General features: G+C 36.1%; 1 protein-coding gene across 7 annotated transcripts in view; it reads left to right on the forward strand.

The window, feature by feature from the left end:
- RAP1GAP2 (RAP1 GTPase activating protein 2) overlaps positions 1-22,376 on the forward strand; it is a 2,340,619-nt gene that overhangs the window by 2,255,633 nt on the left and 62,610 nt on the right. For all 7 annotated transcript variants that reach the window (XM_044054262.1, XM_044054256.1, XM_044054258.1 and 4 more), the window contains one exon: positions 16,979-17,092. In XM_044054262.1, the coding sequence (XP_043910197.1) occupies positions 16,979-17,092 (114 nt within the window). The remainder of the gene's footprint in view (positions 1-16,978; positions 17,093-22,376) is intronic.

Here is a 22,376-nt window from a genome sequence, read left to right on the forward strand (position 1 = left end):
AATAAAAATGACCTTTAAGTTACAGAATATAAGCTATTATCTCTGCTGTAAAACTGTCTGATCCAAGTGCTGTTTACTCTTTGTATGTCAACTCAGCCTCTTACAGAAATGCTGTCACTGTCTTTCAGTCAGGTAGAAACACAGTAATTTAAAGCAACAGTACAATAATTTTTAGCATAAAGTCTGCTCTTACTTTTATGTCACTGCAAAATATATCTGAAGTGTTTTACGCTACCTCAGTAGAGGCATGGCTAACTGATTTCTGGCTATTTCTTAATCCCAGTAAAACTAACCCCATTCTCTTCACCCCAAAACACTTCTCAGTCCACAAACCTTTCTTCCATATTGTGTCTGGGGAAAGATATGAAAACTAAACGTGTTCTTCATAGAAAAATGTAAGACATTTACATAAAAATCAGAAATCTGGCTACCACATGCAACATATAGTGAGAAAAAGAAGACACCAAAAATGAGTCTCTCTTTAAGGGATCAAACTGCACCTGACTAAACCTAATAGAAAACACCTTGCCTCCACACATCTCCCTAGACTCATCAACTCTGCCTCAATATTCACAAACATACAAAGTATTTGGTTAGCAAATCTGGAAAAGTATTACCACAAAGTAGCTAAATTTGCAGCCAAGCACCATTACAGGACTTGTCACTGTCAAGCCCTCAAAGACCTGAACTGGCTAGAACTAACACCTTAATTTACTCCTAACTTGGTACAATTCATAATCTCATTTATGAACCAAAAACTGTCCATATCTCTCTACTGTCATCCAACAATACTCCATCACTAGACCCCTATGCCATACAGATAAACTCATCTCATAATCCAGTAATGTAGCTATTGACTCACTATACTGTAACCAGAAATAATCTGGAATTCCATCCCTCACTCACTGAAACAAGAGCAGTAGTGCAGGCCTTTCAACTAAAGGCATAGATATCCAAATGTTGGCTCTGTCGCTGTTTCCACTCCTGGATTAGCTATTATTCTAAACCTTTAGTGCTGTCACTTTGCTTTGCACCTGTTAGTCTCACTTTAGCATTTAATCTATAATTTATATTCTTCTCAGTTCAGCATTTCATTTCCCAGCTGTTAGTTCCTGTTACTTCCCTTCATCACTAACCGTCTAATGCAATACTACCTTCCAGCTTCACACCCTTCTCCTGCTTTTCTGTATCATCTCCTCAAATTTTAATCACACTTTCAGCATTGTTATGTTTGCATTACTTTTTCACAGTTTAAAATCCTATTTACATAGAATGCATTATAACTTACCAGAGATGTATGATATTTTATTATGTGTTGATACCTTATCTACAGGTCTGGCTCTCTGGACTGTGCTACTGATATCCCATGATATCCCCAACTTTACGCTGAAAAAGGGTCTTGCACTCAACTAGACTTTCCCAGTTAACAAATGCAATAAATAAATAACATATAAAGTTCCTTAGTTTATTTAGTAAGAGTTAGCTAAAAGCCTATTAATTAGCCAACATAGGTATATAAATGCAAGGGCAAGGTGAATTTTGGGGTATGTGAGTCCTTTTTTTTAGCTTAATGTTACAGTTAAATAAGTTAAAAAATAAGGACTAATACATAAAATCTCAAGCAGGTGTTTTGTAATGTTAATGTTGATCATTTGTAAAATATAGTTATAGGCCATGCATTTAGTTTGAAGCTGCTTTATTGCAGCACAGAGCACCACACACGTGCACACTTACCTATAACAGTGCTCAGGCTCACTATTACAGAGTGCTTATGTTCACAATGCATCACTTTGCTGTGCTAGTTTGATATTGTAGTGTCTAGTAAGTCATATCCACTGCATATACAGAGCCTGCCCATGATAGGGTCTACACAGTTGCCAGTACCCTTTCTTTAAGAGCTAAATGCTGAGATAATTTTCTAAACCATCATGATTTCCTCAGCCCAGACAAAGATTTTTTGACTTTCTGGAACTTTGGGCTTGTTCACTAGTAAGACAGTCTCTTATGCAGCATCTGGAAACCAAGTTATTTTTTCCACATTTTATTTATCAGCACACTTACTGTGCGATGCACTTATGCACTAATTACATTAAATATGTATCACTCAGTATCTTTTTTCCAAGGAATGTCTAGACTGCAAATTGTCAGAATGTTTACTATATGTAGAACAGGTACCTCACTTAACATGGATTTGAGAATCAAAAGTAAAATAACTCTGAACTGCAGCAAAGAGCTTATGCAAGCTGCACTGTATTTTATTGTGTCCCTAACTATAGCAAGACACTTGCATAGGTTTTTTGCTACAGTTACTAAATAAATGCATTTCAGAAGTCACAATATCACCTTTGTCTTCTTACATGAATGGCAGTATTCCATTCACAACCCACCAGCATCTTCTTAGTATATCCCCCAAAAACTTGCATCTGGGACACCTTCTTTTTCCCACCCTAGTCATGACTCTGACTATGAAATTTCTGAACTAGTTCCTTGAACTCAAAAAGAAAGTGGACCTTTTATTTTCCCTTAATAATTTCCATAATGCACATTAGATCCCCCTCCCCAGTACCATCCCAGAGATGCATAGAATCCACTTCATGCAGTGTCTTGTCTCCAGCATGTTTGTCATGCTGGAAGTTTTGCAAGTACAGCTTCTTTTATATAGTCCCAGTCAATCTCCGTTAAATAATGTCCTGTCTGATTCCGATATCCCTACTGTGGAAGAATTCTGTAAGTGATTGTACTAACATTTGGAGTTGTTCCGTGTTGCATTGGTCAAGTGAACTTTTATTTTCAGCGTAGTATTCACTAATTTCTGCTTACTGTTCTTGAGGAGTTTGTACAGGTCTTTTGGGTAAACCATTGGTTGCTGGATGCCTTGATGCAGTAATGAAATGGATTGCTCTAATCTGTTCAAAGAAATAAGGAAATTTGTCTGATGTAATGTTAGTATCTTTGTCAGTAATGATATGCTCAGTTAAATCTTCAGATTATTGTCTTAAATGACTAATGTTTTCTGTCATATAAACTACTTCTAGCCATTATGAATATGTGTCCATTATGATTATGAGTGCACTACTTATGTATGGTACAGTGAAATCAGTATGTCGTCTTTTTTGTCATCCATCTGGGTGCAGTCATGCATTTTAAGGCATTTTCTGTTCCATCTGGCATGGCACATATTCTTTACACATGCCTTCAATTTCATCACCTAGTTTTAGCTGCCAGACAACTTTTTTTTTGCCAGTGCTTTCATTTTAACAATATTATGGTGAAGGAGCTGTTCCAGTCTGGCACTTCTTAGTTTCCATATAAATCAGGATGTGGATATTCCACAAAAGGGCCTTATAGAAACAGATGCTTGATGCCAGAGCCATGGGCTCAAGCTTAATGCCAAGAAATGTATAGTTACCCCCTTTGGGAAAAACCATGTACCCATGAATTACCACATAGGTGGCAGTACACTAAACACCGAAAGTTTGATGAGAGACTTAGGGACACAGGTGGACAGTGGTCTCAACTTTGATAACCACATTGCCACAACAATCAGGAAATCCTTGTATGTGGCACACCTCATCACTAAGGGCTTTTCATCCAGAAAAAAGGAGGTCATTGTCCCACTGTACTCATCCTTCATTAGACCCATTATAGAGTACAATGCCCCATTTAGTATGTACCTCACAAGACATCTGCAACAGCTGGAAAAGCCGCAGAAATACCTCACTAAAAGAATCACAGGCCTAAAGCAGATGCCCTATGCTGACTGTCTAAAAAAACTCCAGCTATACTCTGTGTCATATCATCTACTCAGAGGCGATCTCTGCTTAACATACAAGACCATGTCAAATCCTGAGCTGTTGGACATGCTCCACTTAAAGAAATCCCAATCCCTCAGAGTCACACACTCCAGGGATCTAAACCTTGCCATCACAATGAGTAAAACATGCTGGAGGGATAGGTTCCTGACCCAGAGACTCCCCATACTCTGGAATAGACTGCCCATACATGTCAAGCAGAGCGCCTCCTTGGCCGTCTTCAAAGGGAACCTTGACGATTGGATGGGAGATAGGAAATTCACCCCAGGGATCCCATCAGTTGCCCTGCTAGACAGGGGTCCAGGGAAGTAAATATTGTGGGAAGAAATATCCAGGGAATTGTTATGGCTAGGCTTGTATAGGCCCTAGGGCCAATAGCCTAGTACCAACCTATGAACCTATTAGCCATTTTCTCTGAAAGTTCAAATGTCTTTTTGTGACAGATTTTCAAACTGTCTTCTCTTGTAATCAATCTCGCATAACAAAGCTTAGAGAATGCGTACTGTACATCAGTATCCTGACTGGAGAATAAGCGTTCTCCAGCAGGGTATTCATGTACAAGTAATGCCTGCTGAAAAATCGAGTCCATGGCTTCACAGCAGCATATCCAGCTGCCGTGGAGTCAGGAAGAAAAAAAAACTAATGTCTGCCATTATTTTACACTTAGAGAAAGCGAAAAGCCACCAGCCGGATATAAAACGTAAATTATTTTATTTGAAACAACGAACTTGTAACTAAACAAACTTAAAATAGGCAATCGAATAACTTCACATACACAAACGATAAACCATAAGCGCTTTTGTTTAAAAAGTTTTAAACTTCATCAGATAATCAATTAAATTACATCACTTCCTTATATAACCTTCTCATTTTTCAAAATATCCCGCTCACATGACTCATACAACTCGGGCATGCCCAATGATGAAAAAATGACTGTTTGAAAATATTTTGATTTGTCTCATATATATATTATTATAAGTTCTTATATTGCATTAAGAATTATAATTCTTCTTTTAACATTTATACATACTTAAAATAACTGATACTATTAATATATACTATTAAATAAATTATATAAAATCACTATAAACATGACATATGGTATCAGCCTACTTGGAAACAATAATAAATATATTTAATATACACTACTATTTCATTTTTATTATAAAACCTTATTAAATTATTAATTAAATATGTTAATACTTTCATTATATAAAAATTAAAAACCTATAAATACATAATTTTACAAAAAAACTTATTTTTACCATTCTAGAAATCTATAAAACATATTAAATGGTATTAAATCTATAACCTTATATTTATATTATATATTAGATATATTTCAACCATTTCCTTTAGTTTTCATCCATTATCCCCAATGCATCGATTGCAACAGAATATACCGATTTCCAAGGAAGGCACAAGAAAAACAGTCCCTATTTTAACCGAATGGTTGGGCTCTTCGTTTGCATTTTCAGGGCAAGTAAACTCAGGTACTAGCAACATTGACTTTAAGCTAAATGACTATGATGTAAAATTAATGAAATGTAGGAAGCTCCAACTGGAGAATACTTATTTGAAAGAGTGTATTAAGCATAATATAATACCAAAAGGGTTGCGCCTTTGGCGGTACCCTACTGGTTTGGTACACAATTCACTAATGCATATTGAATTACTTCAGTTATTCAATAAAAGTGGTAAATATTTGTTAGAAGTGTTTAAGTATAATCAAATAGATATAGATCAGCTCATAGTAGAATTAGATCAACTTGATAATACCATTCGAGCTGATATTTCATTTGATACTATTCAATATGATATGCTGAGGATATATAATAGTATTGAACAGTATATCAGTAAACTGAAGAGTGGGAAAATGAATAAATTGGAAAGAGACATTAACCGATATGCTAAAGGACTGGCATATCCCAGGCCTCCAGGTGGACAAAGTAGAAGAAATAAAAACTATGCTTACAATAACAATAATAAAATAAATATTGCTGTACAAGACCATAATTTCATTGAACAGCATAATGACTTGGCCTATAATGAAGAATTTCCTGAATTAAGGCACTCTGAAAGACTTAAAAATAAAAACCCCTATCCAAGTTATCAAGCAGCGGGGTTTCAAGGCGCCAGGCCAAAAGACAAACAATGGAGGACATAAACTGTAATAGGTTGATTGACTTGCACAGAGATGCCAACCAATTAGAGCTACAAACTTGTAATTATGGACTACCTGAGAATGCATTGAAACATATTATTGTGAATAATGTCAGGGACTTTAAAGTGTTCAATTTTTCTAATATTGAAGTGAATCAAGATGTGGCAAATTTATTATCAAAGGGGTATACTTTTGTCCCATCAAATGCATTTGATTTTACATCTGTTATGATAGATATGAAGTTGTTTTTAAGAAAAATTAACTTGTCTTTGATTTATCAAGATACTATATATAATGAGGCATGGACGTTTAATATTACCAGCACCTTTAACCCTCCCTTGCATCCTACGTTAATACTATATGAGAAGATGTGTGAAAACCAGTTAAAGAATTTAGATAAATGGAATAAAAGAATAGAATACCCCTCAAATTTAAGTGTAGATGAACAAAAAATTTTAAAGGCTTTACAAAAAGAAAACATTAGAATTATAAAGCCAGATAAGGGAGGGGGTGCTGTGATTATGAATAATGAAATGTATAATCAAAAAATGGAAACAATTTTAAAAACTGATACATATGAACAAGTATCATTAAATGAATTAAATTCTGCTTATAAGAACATTTATATACAAATCAATGATATGTTTTTAGAAAGGCGGTTAGATATAGATTTATATAATTATTTAAATATTATAATGCCCAGAATTCCTGTTTTCTTTGGAAATCCAAAAATTCATAAAAAATTTTTTGATCCTCCCATGCGCCCGTTGGTAGATGGAAGAGATTCCATTACCTCAGCATGTGCTAAGTATGTCGATTATGAGTTAAAAAGATTGTTAAGAAAGAAAAATATATTTGTAAAGACTCATGGACATTCTTAGATCACATGAATGATATAGAATTTGATAATCAGGACATTTTGGTTACTATAGACGTATGTGACCTCTACACAGTGATCCCTCAAAATATAGGCCTTGATTGGATAGGGAAAAGTTTATTTTAATATTCTATTAAACAAGAGTTGATTAATTTAATCATTGAACTTTTAGAATTAATTTTAAATAATAATTATATTATTTTTAATAATAAATATTATATTCAAAGAAAAGGAATAGCCATGGGGTCACCATGTGGAGGCACATACGCAAATTTAGTTATGGCGTTTTGGGAGAAAAAGTATATTTTTAATAGTAAATATTATGTATTTATTAAATCTTATCACCACTTTCAAGATGATATCAGCCTTATTTGGAATAGTAATTTAGATATTTTAAATTAATTTTTAGCTTATATTAATGAAACCACCTCATTTTTAAGTTTACATGGAATATAAAGAATAATAACATTAATTATTTGGATATTAATTTGGTCAAAGACTATGAAAATAAAATGTACATTTCATTAATCCATAGAAAAGAATCGTATTCCAATAATGTTCTCCATTACAGTAGTGCACACCCAGAACATCAGAAAAAAATCAGTTATAAAAGGGCAACTTGTAAGAGCTGCCCGAATGATTACTAATTTTGCAGAATTTCAAATTGAGTGCAACTTTTTACGAAGTATGTTTATTAATAAAAATTATCCTCCTGTATTAATCGATAAATTGATTACTGAAGTAACACAAAAGAGAATAAATGGTCATTTTCACCCAATTTTAAAGAGGCCTAATATGACATTTAATACCCTTGATAATGGAGATTTAAATACAATAACTACTGTTAAAGGAGATATTGTAGAAAACCTTATATCTACTAATAGTTTAAGACTGCAAAATGAAAATGATAGCCAATTTACAAAAGCATTGGTTATCACTTTCACACAGGAACATCAAATTATAAGGGAAATATTCATGAATAACTGGGGGATTTTAATGGATGACCCCCAGTGTAAAAAAACATCTAAATGAGTTCCCTAAAACTGTATATAGAAAAGGGAAAAGTTTTAAAGATTTATTAAGATCAAATATTCAAAATACAAATAACAAAAAAGCAATGGATGGAATGCATAAGTGTGGTGCTTGTAACTGGTGCCATAAAATTTATTTAGGACAGAGTTTTTATGTAAGAAATAAAAAAATATTTTTTAAAAAATAAATATAATTGCAAGTCAAAAGCCGTAGTTTATTTAGCCATATGTGATTCATGTGCCTCATTTTATGTAGGCAAAATGGAGAGAGTTTTATCTCAAAGAATCTATGAACATGAGTATGCAATAAAGAAAAATAAAATGAACAATGCTCTAGCAAAGCATATTAATGAATATAGTAATCATCAGTTTTATTTTATTGTTATTGATCAAATAGAGATAAAAGACAAGACTCCATGGAATTTAATACTTGAACAAAGAGAATTACAATGGCAAATTAAACTACAGGCAGACACATGGCCTGGTATTAACGAAAGAAGTTCTATAACACCAATACTTAAATTAAAAGCATTGAATAGAAAGAAAATTAAAAATTAAGTCGTGAATTATATGAACCTCCACAACTATGGTTATTATAAAATTTAAGCTTTTTAGTTAATATCAGTAATAATATACATATAAATATATATATATATATATATATATATATATATATATATATATATATATATATTACTGAAAATAGGTGGAGTTTTTTTAGATAATGGATGAAAACTAAAGGAAATGGTTGAAATATATCTAATATATAATATAAATATAAGGTTATAGATTTAATACCATTTAATATGTCTTATAGATTTCTAGAATGGTAAAAATAAGTTTTTTTTGTAAAATTATGTATTTATAGGTTTTTATTTTTTATATAATGAAAGTATTAACATATTTAATTAATAATTTAAGAAGGTTTTATAATATAAATGAAATAGTAGTGTATATTAAATTTATTTATTATTGTTTCCAAGTAGGCTGATACCATATGTCATGTTTATAGTGATTTTATATAATTTATTTAATAGTATATATTAATAGTATCAGTTATTTTAAGTATGTATAAATGTTAAAAGAAGAACTATAATTCTTAATGCAATATAAGAACTTATAATAATATATATATATATATATATATATATATATATATATATATATATATATATGAGACAAATCAAAATATTTTCAAACAGTCATTTTTTCATCATTGGGCATGCCCGAGTTGTATGAGTCATGTGAGTGGGATTTTTTGAAAAATGAGAAGGTTATATAAGGAAGTGATGTAATTTAATTGATTATCTGATGAAGTTTAAAACTTTTTAAACTAAAAAGCTTATGGTTTATCGTTTGTGTATGTGAAGTTATTCGATTGCCTATTTTAAATTTGTTTAGTTACAAGTTCGTTGTTTCAAATAAAATAATTTACGTTTTATATCTGGCTGGTGGCTTTTCACTTTCTCCATTTTTTAGTTTGTCGTTTCTCATTTACAATAAATTATTTTACACTTGCTAAGTAGTGCTTCTGCTGTTTAGTGAGTGTAAAATGTAAAAAAAGTGTGTGTGTGTGTGTGTGTGTGTGTGTGTGTGTGTGTGTGTGTGTGTGTGTGTGTGTGAGAGAGAGAGATTGGTTGAGGTACTATTTTATACTCGCTAAGCAGCATTTCTGCTGTTTAGCAAGTGTAAAATAAAAGATGTGTGTGTATGTGTCTGTGAGAACGTATGTTTGTATGAAAGTAAGAGAGAGAGATTGAAAATAAATGAATCAGAAAAAAAGTGTGTGTGTGTGTGTGTGTGTGTGTGTGTGTGTGTGTGTGTGTGTGTGTGTGTGTGTGTGTGTGTGTGTGTGTGCGCGTGCGTGTGTGTGTTTGTATGTGTTTATGTTGTTGTTGGCCTGTGTGAGTGAATGCATGCATGAAAGCAGAAGAGAGAGAGAGAGAGTATGTGGGTGTGAGAGAGAGAGAGACAGAGAAAGAAAGTGAAGAGTGAGAGCAATCAAGTGATCCCTGGCAGCATCACATAAGAACTTTGCGTGCCTCTCGACGATACCTCTAGGCACAAGAAATCTGGACAAAGCCGCAAATAATGAGGAAACAAAGGGCTAAAAATAGAGATGGATTTTAATTATTGCTCTTATAAACTTAGAAAGTTGCTAGAATAACAAGGTTTTCATTAGCATTCATTTTCATAAGCAGAGATGTGTGTGTGTGTGAGAGCGAGTGAGTGAGATGACTACTGGCAGCAACAGCAGTAAAAGTGGTTTGCATACCTCTGCACCTTTCAGCTGAAAAAATCTGGATAAAGACTAAAATAAAGGGGGAGCAAAGGCTCTAAAACAGAAACAGATTCTAATTATTGCTCTTATAAAATTACAAAGTTGCTTATGTAAAGCATTTGTTAGCATGAATTTTCTGAAGGAGATAAAAGTCTGTAGCTCAAATGTATGTTGTTATTTAGTCATTTCTATCTCCAATGACTGCCAACCAAATGATTTAGGAGTAAGAGACAAAAAACAGTTCTAAACTAGTTCTAGTCGCACATTTTATGAATTCAGCTTTAACAGGAATTCTCATTAATCCAAGCATTTTCATAACATCTGTGATTCCTTATGTAGGTTTGTCTAAAATTTCAGGGAATGAAATTCTTGAGTCTGTTATTATTGTTATGACTCATAGGGGCTCTGCATTCTATCTGGTAATCATAAGCTGACTGTATTATAACCCACTTCTAAAATACTGCTATTGTCACAGTAAGTAAATTGTCCTGCTTACCAAGCAATGATAAACGTGTCTATGGCCTGTAACCAGTTTGACTTTTATATGCTGGTAATGATGACAGTATTTCTTTACTTCAAAAATTAAAACAAGTGCTTCACTCTCGATCAGAGAACACCTGCTCTCAACAGGAGAAGCAGTTTTTCTGCATATACTTTCACTGAAGGTATGACTTTAAGTCACTGTACCTTTATCATAGGCAGAGGTAACACAAGCAAATGACACTTTTCACACCTAATTATATTCTACCAGCATCTTATCAAAAGTCATCATTTTTTTAATTTTTTGAAAGCATTTTGCACAAGTGATTTCCATTGCTAAGCCATGTTATAGTTCAACAGTCTGTACAATGGTATAAAGACTGTACTTGGGTTAGGCATAAACTTAACATAAAAATTAAAACCAAGACATACATGTAACATTTTGAAAATGGGGAGGGAACTTAATGAATGGCTTTCACTTTCTCTGTGGAAGGAGTTTTATTCCCTTGTAAGCACATGCCTGACACATTCAGTTTGTTCTTTTCCAGAGTCACTTTTTGATTTTTGTAAGTCGTACTCCATAGCATTGCACTCTTTGCAGCACCTCGGGTAACTTACTGAGATGTTCGTTTATTTCTCTTTCTATTGCTCATTACATCTTCTGAATTTACAGTTACATTCTGGTCCTTGAATAATTTTGGCTTTATTTTTTAAAAAATAAGTACTTCTGAACTTGCACTAAATAATAATTTGTTATATGCAAACATGCTTCTGTGCATATTAGTGGTCACATACTTTCTAGAGTTGTCATCGGGTTATATTTGTTGATAAGCCGCTGCTAGGTCTGTTTTACAAAACAGCTCTACTACTCATCATGGCCGTCAGCATTTCCATTCTTGGCAGAAGGCACATCGCAGTGGTTACAGATTAATTCACAGTCAGCCTACAGTCACCAGAAATCATATGGCTTTATACCATTTTTTCACAAGGAATAGCTGGGGCTCTCCACTCACTATGTTTCACTGGGACTACTGATACATTGTGTTTTAAACCCTTATCAGTCTTTATCCGCCATTTCTTTAATTGTGGATAACAAAGCTCTATATTTGCAACTTGGATGATACAACCTGCTTCATAAAATGGCCAGCTTTACCACCACCTAGTGTTGCACTGAAAAAGAATGTCACTGTTATAGTGAGAGTAAAACATTTTTAGCTTTTAGTAAATTTGCCTGTATGTCATGAACCGAACCATGTACCTCATGCTTCTTCAGCCATGGCTTCTCTCTCTGGTCTCCATCCATGCCTAAAGCAATGTTAATGGATCATCAGAATGAAAGCAGATGAAGGACATGGCCTCAATGAGAGGGTTACTCTGAAACCCTTTCTAGTCAGTCGTCATCTTAAGCATTAGCAGTTATTTATTGCTATACCTTTGACTTTTTCATGTTTCTTGGTGTTAGTAGGAATATGTATTTTTAGAAGTTTTTCAGTAGTTTCATACACTTGAAATGTTTTTATTACATGCTGTTTTTATATGCTCTTGTATTTTTAAATATTTATATGCTATTTGCCATCTGAAATGTTAATAACAGTTATAATCTATTACTACATCCATTTTAATGTCAATGTTGAATTTTGAAGTCTTAATTTTCACAATATAAGTTTCTGACTTTTTATCTATTTAGAAGTTTCTGACTTTTTATAGTTATGTATTCGTACAAAGGCTTTCATTGGTTAACTGTTTAATTGATAAGTGTTTAAATACAGAAGTGATGAAGTGTTTTATTAAAGTCTGAAGAAGCGTCCAGAGTAGACGTGAAAGCGCTAACAACCCATGGAATAAAGTTCTTTTGCTGTTCAAGTATAAAATTTTTTTATTGATTTTTGCTTTTTTGGTTGATGGTTGGCTTCGATAGTCGTGGAGTACCTGCACCTTAATATTGACATTTAATTGTCTTTGGAATCAACTTCTAATTAGAATGTACTTTTCAATTGGCTGGGTTAATGGTGAATGGTGTTATTAGTCTGGTTATAAGTCCTTTCCCCAAATTCATGCCACAGTCACAGTTCACAACAAACAATTTCTCTTTAGCTGCATGCTATCTTACTGTTTCATTGCCCCTCTGATTTCTAGGTTTAAATGAACATCTCTGAACAGTTATCAGCGGTTTAGGCTCAAAGGGTCTTTTTAGAACCTTTAACAAGCTGTTCTTAAGTTTTATTCTTGGCTATTTGTAGCCAAAGTAGGTTAAAAAATCTGCAAATGGATGAATACTGAACAATACTGCTGGCTGTTCCAAATTCTTCACTTCATCTTAAATGGGTCATCTCTAGTAGATGTTCTTCGTGTTTCACTGTTGCAGTCATTACATTTGGGTTATCTGCTTGCAGTAGCCCTCAGTCGGCCTGATTATCAAAGTCTTGGGTCCTGCGTTGGTTGCTGTCTCATCTTCCATGATGTCAGGTAGTCAGGGGTATAAAGTATGCAGCCGACGCCATTACATCAGTCTTTCTTGCCGTGCGGTGCCCAAAGCAGAAGCAGTTTGCAAGTGCCAGTCGGCCCTCTCCTGAAATTTAAGTTTTCAAGTTTCAGAACCAAAGTCTTCAACTAAAGCTAAGTACCCCGTTGGGGAAACTTTTTCTTGCTCTAAACCGATGTCGGTAAAAGTCAATAATTGTATTTCTTGTGGAAAGCAAATACCTCATAAAGATTTTCATTCGTACTGTATTCCTTGCCTAGGCCCTGACCACAATATACCTCGCTGTTGGTTTTGTGCTTTATTTAAACCACAAACTATTCATCGTTGGTACATTTTCGCTTCTAAATATTTTGGTACTCGGTTCAATTATCCAGATATGTCTTTGGTAAGCCACCTGACTACTGACATTCCAAACAAAATGCAAAGATAAAGACAGAGACAGGCCGCCTAGGTCCAAAGCTGCCGACAACGCTTCTCCTAAGCTAGTCACCAGTTCGCCAGTACTCAGTGAGGTGCTTTCGCAGCCCCTTATACCAGCTACTTCGGATTCACAGGCCTCTACTGAGACCCATTCGGAGTCCGGTATGCTGCGAAATGCTTCAATTGTGGAACCTGCGGATGTCTCTACCTTGGATGGGCCCGGAGCCACTGTGCAGGCACCGGCTTCTGAGGGTGTATTCAGGCCTACTGACTTGCATATTAAACCGAAGCCATCTTCTTCTTCTAGGCCTAAAACTCATACCATGCCTAGGAAACTGATGCCCAGACGGCATGGTCAGGCCTCCATGCCTAAAAAACAAATTATAAGAATGGCAGAAGACCTTATTACTTTAATCAGTGGAAGCCAACCTTCCCCCTCTAAGAGACGTAGGACTGAATTTGCTTATGATACTTCTGACCAGGATTCTGAAATTTCTGTCTCCTCTGATGACCAGGATTTACTCTTATCTACATATGAGGATTCTGATGCAGAGGACTCTATTCCCTCTGTTTCTCCCCCAGAGGATTTTTCTTTTGGTGAAACCTTGCATACTCTTAGGGAGCATTTTCACTGGGAAAGCCAGGATTACTCTGATTCTAAAAAGAGATTTCTTACTCCTGCCCCAACACAGGCCTTTAGCTATCCCTCCTAGTCTGGACATTGTTGACAATGCCTTTTTGGAAACTAGCTTGGCCACTGACTGTTTACCTCCTGCTCCCAGAAAACCTGACAGATATTACAGGGTTTTTTTTTTTTTTTAAATCCTACTGCGGATCCTGAGACCATTTCACAGGGACCCAAGGGCATTAAGGCTACTACTGCCAAAAATCCTACCCCCTCTGATAGAGATTCCAGGGCCCTGGATAGATGGGGTAAGAAGGTATACACCTCTGCAACCTTGGCCATCAGGGCCTTAAAATGCCACTTTCATATGTTAAAGTATCAGCAGCATAGTATTGGATTGCTTAAACAGGAAAATTATGTTGATTCCTGATTGTGCTGAAAATAAGGATTTACAGGATTCAATGCATTCTGCTGAACAGGTTGGAAAACATGCTTTGCAATGTGGTTTTGATTCACTAGAGGCATCTTGCAGGGCTGCTGTCACTGGGTCTGTACTTAGGAGGCATGCTTGGCTTAAGGAGCAATCTTTGCCAGATCATGTTAAAACTAAATTGCTTGATGCTCCCTTAAGTCAGGACTGTCTGTTTGGCGATAAAGCAGAAGAAGTTCTTAAAAAGATGGTGGAAAAAGCTAAATCTATGCAAACTGTTAAAGAGTTCTTACAAGTGCAGCCTCCTAGATTTTGTAGGCATTGGCCCTCAAAAAATTGGTCCTTTCCTGCCTCTTCCAGGCCTTCTCAGTTCAAACCCAGAACCAGCAGAACACCCAGGCTTCAGTTCCAGGGTATGCACAGGTCTAAGCAGTTCCACTTCCAAATCAGGGAGTAGTAAGACTCCCCCCTATGGTAAGCTGTCTCAATGACTTAACTTTAAAACTTCCAAGCACTTCTCAACTGACTGGGGCTCCTTTAGGGGGAAAGATTCCTCTGCAGGCAAAAAATTGGGAATTCATTACCCAAGACAAATGGGTTTTAAACATAGTTTCCCAAGGATACAGATTTCACTTCCACACATTAACAGCCCAAAGGACCAATCCCTCTTTCATGCCCAAGGTGGTATCTAGTGTGGCTCTTAATCAGTCCATTCATTTGCCAACCTTCCTTTCTAATCCACAGAACAAAGGGGAACTGATACTGCACTCCTTAGATGTGCACAGATGACTTAGATTTTACTTGGGCAGGACTAAACCTCAAAGGAAATCTAAACAAATGCTGGTGGCATTTGCTGCAGGGGGCAGAGGGGAAGGCTATTTCAAAGCAAACCATTTCTAAGTGGATAGGCCACAGCATTCATTTCTGCTATAAGCACCATGGAAAACCTATCCCACTGGGGATTAGACCCCATTCAACCAGGGATGCATCTACCTCTACAGCCTTTCTCAGAGGTGTCCCTACCAGAGACATCCTAGAAGCTGCTACCTGGAGGTCTGTACATACTTTCACCAAGCATTACCATTTTCCAATTTTCTCTAAATCCAGAGCTGGCTTTGCCACTGCAGTCTTGCAGGGCCTTATAGCTGGTCCTAATGCTATCTAAATTCCTCCTCTCATCCTTAGCTTTGGGAATCTAACCAAATGCAATGACTGCAACAGTGAAACATGAATAACATAGTACAGTTGTGTACACTTACCATAAATATAGATGTTCGAGTGTATTCACTGTTGCAGTCCTGGTTACCCCCCCTCGTGCCCCTTGACTTCTTTTGGCTATACCTCTATTCTCCTTTACTATACTTAAAAGCTTTTTGGTTGGAGGTATAACCTTGTATATATATATATATATATATATATATATATATGTAATTGCTTCCCATTAAGGGGGCACCTGACATCTGGGGCAAAAAAACTGATGTAATGGTGTCGGCTGCATGCTTTATACCCCTGATTACCTGATGTCATGGAAGATGAGAGAGCAACTGGCGCAGGACCCAAGACTTTGATAATCAGGCCGACTGAAGGCTACTACAAGCAGATAACCCAAATGTAACGACTGCAACAGTGATTATACTCGAACATCTACATTTATGGTAAGTGTACACAACTGTACTTTTTACAACTCTCTCTGAAACTGAATAACTCATTATCCCTTTGTTCTTTGTGAATAATATACTTAAAAGAAACACGCTTGAAGTCCAAGCAGTGATGCCGCTATATTAGAGGGCATAGGATAAGTTCCATGCGTATATGCAGCCACTTTTTATAATTTTTCAATTGCTTGCTTTTATGGAGACCTTATTCCTACCTGCCTCCACAGCTAAATACACCACATAAGATATTATAAGTTATTTTGTCCCAACATCTGTGAGCAGAATCAATATGGTACATTTACGTTTTTGGAGAATTCCCTTACAGGAACAGTCTGCAGCTCCACTCAACACAAAGAAGCCTATAAATGTTTTAGTTGCTTTCTCCACAAAAACATGAAGTATATTTATGAAACAAAATGTAACTGGTGGCTGAAAAAAGATAATATCAGGGAAGATAACGAATCATGGGTCAAGCAGATCTCTGTGTAACTAAAAAAAAGACTGTACGAGCATGTGCACATTTTGTTTCCAGTAGCTTAAATTAGTACTTTAGAAAACTAAATTTTGCAGCATGGATGTTAGAAAAAAATCTGACAATGAGGAGGCCAATATGCAGTGTATGCCACGATTCCTAATGAAAGCACCCTGCAATTCAGTTTGAACTCTAAATCTGCAGTGAATGATATACTTTCTGCCAATAATGGATTACTGTTATTTCTAGTGATGCTGTTTCAGTTGCTCAGAAAACTCCAGACAGTGCACACATCTCTCAAGATATGAAGTTAGAGACCTCATCAAACCCAAGCTCACCTGAAATATACTTCAACAAAGAGAGGTAAGAATATAACTGTATATATTTTCTGATGTGAAAGGATAAATGTTTCTCTGCTTTACTATTAGTACTGATGTATTGGTTATGCCTGGTTTGGTTCTGCCTCTTCTAAATGGTGATATTTAGACTGGTTGTGTTAGTTTTGTATTGTTTAAATGTGTTTAAACTTTGCTTACCCATTTATCTCTCAATACACAATTTAAAAATGTAAGGAAGGAGGAAAACTACTGAAACTTTGATCATCAAAGATATTATGTATTATTCATTTGCCTTTGCATATCTGTTATCTTGCTGTGCAATATGTCAGAAATAAAAACCTAAAAGCTTATAACTTCCTTTATCCCTGACATTCTTAGTAAACATGCAGGTAATATCTGTGTCTCACACATTCAACTAACCATAAATTCTCCAAAAAGTCAATCTTTCTTTCTCAAGTAGTAGGCTGCATTGACAGAATTTGGCTAGTTGGTGGCAGACAATTATACATTAGAAGATGAAGAGAGAGAGAGTGAGAGAGACATCTCAGTTCTTCAAAACAGGATACCTGCTTGGGGTGCAAGATCACTGTACTCTAGAAGTTACTCATAACATGAATTTCACCACCAAGGACTGAGTAGTAAATGTATTAATTTTTTTTTGTTTTGTTTATTCATTAAAAAGTAAAAAGAAAGCACTACACACAGAATAACTGAAGGCTTTATTCCAAATAAAGTTTTGAGTTACTGTCTATGCAGAGGTTTACATTTTTATATTATCTTTACTGTTCTGGCTATAGTCAGGAATTGATAAATGTCATGCATGAATTATCCACATATTTATTTATGTATTTATTATTGAAAAATGCATAGATGTACAACTGGCTGGCCATGGCAGGATATACCGTCATAAAAAATGTTTAAATATGGTGGTAGCTGACATTTATTAGAACCTGTACCTGCAATATTTAATCAGTGCTGTGTTTGTGGCAGTATAGTGAAGAAAGTTTCTTTTATGCAAGTTTTAAACATTCATAGCTGTTCAAGTTCCTCTCATTTTGCTCACTTTTATGTATTAAGGAATTTTGTTGTGCCAGGCTCTATAAAGAGAGTGTTTATGTGATCTGACTCTATAGTAGATGGTGTCTGAATGTTTTTTTTAATAGTACTGACATTTTTTCTGAAATTGAAAGAACTGAATATTAATGTCATTGTTCAGTGGTGTGGGTCTCCAGGGTATTCTGTCTCAGGAAATATTTCCAATTGTGTCTGTTCATCCTTACAGGAGTGTCACTATGGACATGTGGCCACACAGAGAGCTCAGTTCTATAGCTGCTGGGATGAAATGTGCAGCCCAGCACTGGTAGTAAGAAATGAAGCAACCACATAGCTGAGAGTGAGTAGAATATAAGACTGAGAGAGGTTGGCCCTACTCAAAGCAGATGCAGATGTCAAATTTAAAAAAAATTATTTATTTTTCTCTTTCTGTTATTCTTTCCCATAATTCACCATCCCTCCACCTCTTTGCATGCCTTCTGTTGCCCATGTAAATGGTATGAACATGATTATCATGGTAGTTTGCTGTTTTCTAAAAAAAAAAATGCAAGCCATCCCTTCAGTGTGACTCGCAGATAAGGTTGCCAGATGTCCCTATTTGGGCGGGACTGTCCCGGGATCAGCAGCCTGATCCCGAGTCCCGCCCTGCCGGTTTAAATCCCGGCCAGCCTCCGCTTTGTTTGTTTTTTTTTTTTTTTTTGATTGGCCCGTATACCTGGCATATGGGCCAATCAAAAATTACTAAACACGGAGCTTCTTGTGTTCCGCATTAAACACGAGAAGCTCCGTGTTTAGTGATTTTTGATTGGCCCATATGCCGGTATACTTGCCAATCAAAAATCGCTAAACACGGAGCTACTTGTGTTGAATGCGGAACTGCAATGCATTAAACACGAGAAGCTCCATGTTTAGTGCAGAGCTGCTACTGTTCTTTAATGTGGAACTGTGTTTTTTTTTTTTTTTTTTTTTTGGTCTTCACTTGCCGTGAGAGACCTTCAGACCTTCTTTTTTTTTTTTGTCCCTACCTGGGGGGCTGAAAATCTGGCAACCCTGCTCGCAGATGACCTGAGCATTCAAGGTAACACTCTCAGTCAGTCAGCTTACCGGTGTTTTAACAGAGAGGGCTGAGAAAAAAATGAAAGTTTAAGCCACAGATGTGCTATTTGTTTTGCATTTGCCTATGAGAAACGTGCCGGCTTGTTTATTAAATGGAATTAGGCCTTTCTCCTTCTTTTAACTAAGGCTGTTTATAAAAAGAAAAAGTGGAGCATGAGAACTCTATGATACTGATTTGTGTTAGTGTCAATATTGTGAGACAATTACACTGAAAACCACTTTCAGTGAACTGTGAATTTGTACTTTTCCTCACTGTTATGCAATCACTGAGTTGATAAATGTAAAATAGTCTGTTTTGGTTCAATGAAACTGGTTTGCAGCATAACAATTTCATTGTGTCAGGACTAAAAATAAAAATGATTTTTTTGAGTAATCATGAATCCAGAAAGACTCCTTACACCTTCACCAGAGTATTTGATTTAGAAAGAAGTGATCAGGAACTTGGTGAAGAAACTTAGAAAGAATTAAGCAAAATACCACCTTCTCCCTGTAAGATGTGGCTAGATATTCATAAATATAGTGTGCAGCTGTATAAATGCATTCTGTGCACTATGTTATTCATGCATTGGCTTGTTTCATGGAGATGGAACATGGGAGATTCAGCCAGCAGCATTGTCTGCGAATGCTGCACGGGTGCCTGCAGTACAAAGTATTGTAGTAAGTACACGTGTACCATGGAATGGATCACTGACAGCCAACCGAGAATATCAGAGGAGAGTTAGTTAGTTAGGTATGCTGTTTCTTGCACATCTTACTAAGCAGATGTTCCTGCTGCATTCTGCTCCTGTGTTACACCACAATGTGATTCTTAAAAAACTGTCAGTGTGTAACCATGACACTGAATGGTAATGAGGGGATCTGGTGATGTGAGGCTGCTACTGGCCAGAACTTGATGATGTCAGTTTGTGGGGAAGGACAGTGCAGTTGTGGTAGCAGGTCTGGCCAAAATGAAAGGAACTTTATTGCTGATATTTTTATTTCCAAATATTTAAAGGCTGATGTTGCTGTGCAGCTGTGTACACTGAGCAACACATCAGCAGGGAAGGAGATCAGTGTGGTCAGACATGCTAAACCAATTGTAGGTGCACAGTTCTGATTTCATAACATATATAGTTGGAATTGGTCACTAGACAGCTAGTGCAGTGTATTTCATATGTATACAGTCCTGTGGGGGAGTCACATTTGAATCTGTGCATTATGCATGGAATTCAGTGGCTACACAGTGGGGTAAAACTGGGTGCAAAATCTTATCCCATTGTCTAGCATACTTTATGAATCACACAGAGCTTTGGTGTGACATTCTACTCTGTACCTCCCCTGCTTCATAGGGCACAATGTTACTGAATGTTGACCCATCATTTTTATATTATTCTGCAGATAATGAATGAACATTTTGAATGTTACATTGAAGCTATGTACATACATACATAGGTATGAAGTGAGACGTTGATGTCATGAAGTAACCAAAATCTTGCCATCCTCTTTGTCTTCCCATTTTACATAAATTTTAATGATTTAAATAAAAGTAGCATTAGCAGCACTGAAAGTAGTGATGGGTAAAAGAAAAATGAAGAAAGAATCCCCACTTCAGTGTGCCTGGAAGAAGAGAAAAACTTCTTCCGTATGAGCCACATATATTCAGCTGTTTATCCAAATTTATATCACAAGACTACATCTTCAAAATCTTCAGGTTGATTTCCACAGGACATAGCATTGTCAGAGAGGGAATTATATAGTGGGACGTTTTTGGGATGGCTGTATCCTTCCTCTCCTCCCCATCAACATACAAAAGAGACAATAAGTATTCTGCAACCAAAGGACTCTCACCTACCACCTTTCTTAACTTTATAGGATGTAGTGAAAGTGAATTGCTAGCATCCAGAATCTCAGTCCTCTGCTCCAAATATAGTAGACAGACTATGTAGGCTTTTGCAGATAGCTAGGGCTTATAGAATAGGCATGAAGCTGACCCCTTTAATGCTTCTCTCCCTGTCTCTTCCTCTTACCAAGCAAATAAAATTACATTGGCTACACTTCCTTTTGAAAGGGAACCAAGATACGGGAAAAAGGCTTGCACTGCTATGGTGACAAAGGAATGTAAGGCTAAGGAAAACTGATTTAAATATGTTCCTTCTAATTTACTACTGGTAATACATTTGGCCTGCAAAATGTGTGTAACCATGATGCGGCTCCTGATCCTACTTAGCTAGATTGCTAGGGCCTACTACAAATGAAAATATTAATCTGCATAATTTTAGATTTGGCTAACATCAAGACTAACAGGTAGCTGTGTGTGTGTGTGTGTGTGTGTGTGTGTGTGTGTGTGTGTGTGTGTGTGTGTGTGTGTGTGTGTGTGTGTGTGTGTGTGTGTGTGTGTCAATTACTGTGGTTAATGGTTCACAGAGAGAGTGGTAAGAAAGGAGTCCTGAGTGCCAAGCCAAAACTTCAGCTCTGTATGTGGCCTGTGTGCAGTCTAATGTAGATGTTGGAAACATACTCAGGAGAGCAGTGCATATTCCATTTATGCTCTTTTGCCCAGGATATATTTTGTGAATTAATATTTCAGTCAGACATATGCAAACGTTTTTTATTTTAATCTGCTGGGAACCACTGCAGTGCTAAATGGGACCATTCTTCACTTTTGGTTGGGAGCGGTGAAATTAAAACCCTAGCTATCCCATTTGGCCTTCATACTGGCGGCAGTGGTACCATCAATTTATTAAAACCTCAAGGACATTTACTGTGAGAGATGTAAATTATATTGTTCACATCATAACCTGCCAGAGTTCGACATTAAATCAGATTCAGGACTCTGTGTCACACCACAAACATTGCCTGACACTGGTAAAGAAGACAAAATGGAAAAACATACTTCCATCGCAGACAGATTTTGAGCAATTTTCATAAATATACATATAATAAAGCAGATGCATTTTCCAGGACTGCCACTTTAATTATAAATACACAAATAGATTAAATTTGAAAGTCCCCCTAAAGATGTAAAAGCATGATTTTAGATTCTCCAGTCACTTCTGTTCTGCTGTCTATGCAAACAGTATACTGAGGGACTATAAAACAACAGGTATGACTAGGCCTTCTGTAAAACAATAATTGATCTTGGTCAGCCACAGTCCTTCCAT

This window comes from Protopterus annectens, chromosome 13.part0 (genome assembly GCF_019279795.1).
Source record: "Protopterus annectens isolate FY-2018-M chromosome 13.part0, PAN1.0, whole genome shotgun sequence".
NCBI classification, from domain to species: Eukaryota; Metazoa; Chordata; order Ceratodontiformes; family Protopteridae; genus Protopterus; species Protopterus annectens.